Source organism: Brassica oleracea, unplaced genomic scaffold (assembly GCF_000695525.1).
Source record: "Brassica oleracea var. oleracea cultivar TO1000 unplaced genomic scaffold, BOL UnpScaffold02052, whole genome shotgun sequence".
NCBI lineage: Eukaryota > Viridiplantae > Streptophyta > Magnoliopsida > Brassicales > Brassicaceae > Brassica > Brassica oleracea.
Window position 1 is genome coordinate 1 of NW_013618583.1, and position 2962 is coordinate 2962.

The following is a 2962-nucleotide window of genomic DNA, read 5'->3' on the forward strand; positions in this document are numbered from 1 at the left end:
CCGACGATTTTTTCCCTCAGAATCCTTGATGTTTTCTTGTAGTGAATTAGTAATTAAGAAAGAAAAATAGAAAAAGAGATGGGGGCATGTGCCCCCCCCCCCAGGTCTTCACCTACTGTGAGCGCATATAAGCACTGGCCGATCCATAAATTCTTACATGCCAATACTTGAGTCTGGTTACGAACTGTAGAACGAGATGCTGCAGAACAAGAACAGGAAAGAATTATGTAAAAAAAAAAAAAAGAACAGGAAAGAATACCATGCATATTCATTTACAAAGCAAATCTTAACTCTATGTTTCCAAATTTAAGACATCATATTTTATGATTTGTGAACATGTAAACTTCTAAAAGCTCCACAATCTTCACGTCCAATGTGCTTGAGCTTTTCCAAAAAAAAAAAAAAAAAAAAAAATGCTTGAGCTTTCCTTAACCACTTCTTTTTAGTGTCGATGGGCTCATACATTTTTAACCTTGATTACAATGTGGTGATACTTAAATCAATAAAACGAGTCTTCTCGTCTTATTTCGAGCGATGTGAACAACAAAAGTTTGTACGTACAATACTTCATGATACATATTTCTTACTCCAACGAGGTATATAACCTCATTTTAAAAAGTATAAATTACTATCTAATTTTCACTCCTCGCTTTCTTTCTTTTCCTACTTATTATTTTTCTTTTTTACCCACAAGCCAAAAAGGCAAGTGGTAAAACATATAGAGGTAGAAAAACCATCAACAACAACAATTATTTGGTTGATATGCATATATATTCGAGTATACATACTCGAATATATATACAAATAGATAGATATATCATATATGCTTATGCGTCTTGTAAATTTCTCCTTTTTGGTAGGGTATTCAACTTATGAAGTGGCAATGCAGAAACGCTCAACAGACAAAAGAGACCTCCTTGGTTCCTTGCAACCATTTATCAAATCATGTGTAACCACCACACCCATTGATTTCTGGACATAGTCTTGGGCTTGAAATTGGGGTTTTGTGTTTCCGCCCAATACTTCATTGTTAGTGGGCTTCCAAGAGTAATCACATGTGTTGAAGCAAGCAGCTCCCACGGTGTCGTCCACTGTGGACAGCGGTTTCATTGACCGAGCCAGCTGAGCCACCCTTGGCCTCGGTGGCAGAGAGTGGACTACCGGCGTCGACATATTGGTTTGAGTTTCGAACTCATCCGTGGCGGGCCATCTCGAGTTTATCTTCGGTACTCCAATAGGCTTACAAGCCAACCTATGAACAGTAATAGGCCCAATAGGCTTTTGTGCCACCTTATATAGACGCCCATTGGGCTTGTAGGCCCACTCGTCTTGTGCTTCCTCCACTTCTTCTTCTTCATCGAACCACTGAACCTCATCAGTTTCGTCTTCTTTGTTGTCAATTTCTGCAAAAGTGAGGAGGAGACGCCCGTCTTGTCGCTTAGCGGAGAAGTTGTTGTGCGACGGCATAGAGACAGCCTCGAGAACCAATCGTCCATTGTCACGACGAGTTTTCATGTGCAGAGCAGAACCTGTCTGGCTCGAGAGAGAACGAATCGGTGGAGGAAACGAACCTCGAGGCAGCTCCATGCAGCTTGTCTGATTCGGAACCGTGACTTGTTCTTGTTCAACCTCAACAACAAACTCTGTTTCTTCTTCTTCTTTGGTCACTGTAACTTCAAGAACAAGATTCTCCTCAGCCTCTCCAGTCTCCGACGATGCATAAGAAGAGAAGCCTTCGCAACCCGTCTCGGATCCGAGGCTCTCAGTGCAAATCTCGAGGCTTTTCTCGCTCAAGGAGCTGGCTCGTTTCACCAGAGGATGAACGTACGGTGGAGGAACCGTCTCCGTGTCTGTCTTCTTCTTCTTGTCGGATAAAATCGAACTCCATACATCGGATTGGCTCGGCTCGATCTCCTCCTTCTTCTTGTTCTTGTCTTCTTGAATCTGAGCCCATATATCAACCCCAGATCTTGATCCTTGTTCTTCGTCTTGGGAGTTCAATGAGTCAGCACCAAAGTTATGGAGCTTCTCAGAGGAAGAGATCCTCTTCATAGGAGGAGTCCCGCTCTGCGTGAGCCAGTTCTTGGAGGACAAGTCAGCGGAGAAAGTCCTCCTGAGTGAAGGTGCAGATGAAATGCTGCTGCCACCAAGGATGGTCACTACGCCTTGCTGCTTCTTCAACGAGGAAGAGAAGCCAAGGCTCTTGCTTAACCCACAAGCCATCATCTTAAAATAAATCAGAATCTCTCAACACTATTCCCTCGCTTTCCTGCACAATTACAATTGAAATGTTTTAACAATCACTGGTTACAATCAAGTCCAACAAATGAAATATTTTTTGTATCCTTCTTACTGGATGATGATTTGAGAGAGATCAAAGTGTGGGTGAAGGTCAAGTGCGTTAAGTGGTGGTGTTAAGAGAGGAAGAAGAAGATGATGTTTTGTGGTTTGATGGTTGAGAATGAGACATGAAGAGAGGGGAGTGAAGATGAGCTTATATAGTAGTGGTTCTCTCATTATGGAACCATGTACCGTGGGGTCCTCATCAAATGACTCTTCACAAATTTTTTTTTTTGACAAACTCTTCACAAATTTTCTTATTTGTTAGGAATTCTTTTTCTTTTTCTTTTATAAACAAAACCCTCCAATACTTGTTAAAAGTTTGAAAAGATTTCTAATAATGATGCACTAAAGTAACATATGTTTTCAAGATGTTTTATGATGTGTTCCGTTATTAACTATTTACCGCAAGAAAGTAACATGTACACCTACATTTAGAGTGCTGACCTTAAACTATGGAGTTTGCATAGTGTATAATAGTTTTACTTTTTACTAATATATAATGTATGGTTATTGTGTCAATTATCGATTTCGTTTTCCCACTGCTCCATTGTAGGAGATGGATTACATCCCTTCACAAGGCCCATCAAATAACAGGCCGCAGCCCGACAATTTCGACTGA

General features: G+C 40.9%; 1 protein-coding gene across 1 annotated transcript; it reads right to left on the bottom strand.

Annotated features, from left to right (window-relative positions):
- Positions 1-537: 537 nt before the first annotated feature.
- Positions 538-2485, bottom strand: LOC106321577 (protein FAF-like, chloroplastic). Its single transcript, XM_013759828.1, has 2 exons — positions 2354-2485; positions 538-2269 (listed from the first exon to the last, which is right to left on the bottom strand). Exon 2 carries the CDS (start codon positions 2224-2226, stop codon positions 871-873), a length of 1356 nt encoding a protein of 451 aa, XP_013615282.1. The 5' UTR covers positions 2227-2269; positions 2354-2485; the 3' UTR covers positions 538-870.
- Positions 2486-2962: the final 477 nt, after the last annotated feature.

Bases quoted from the DNA above. Each gene is read 5' to 3' on its own strand.
- LOC106321577 (XM_013759828.1), bottom strand. From the start codon at position 2,226: ATGATGGCTTGTGGGTTAAGCAAGAGCCTTGGCTTCTCTTCCTCGTTG.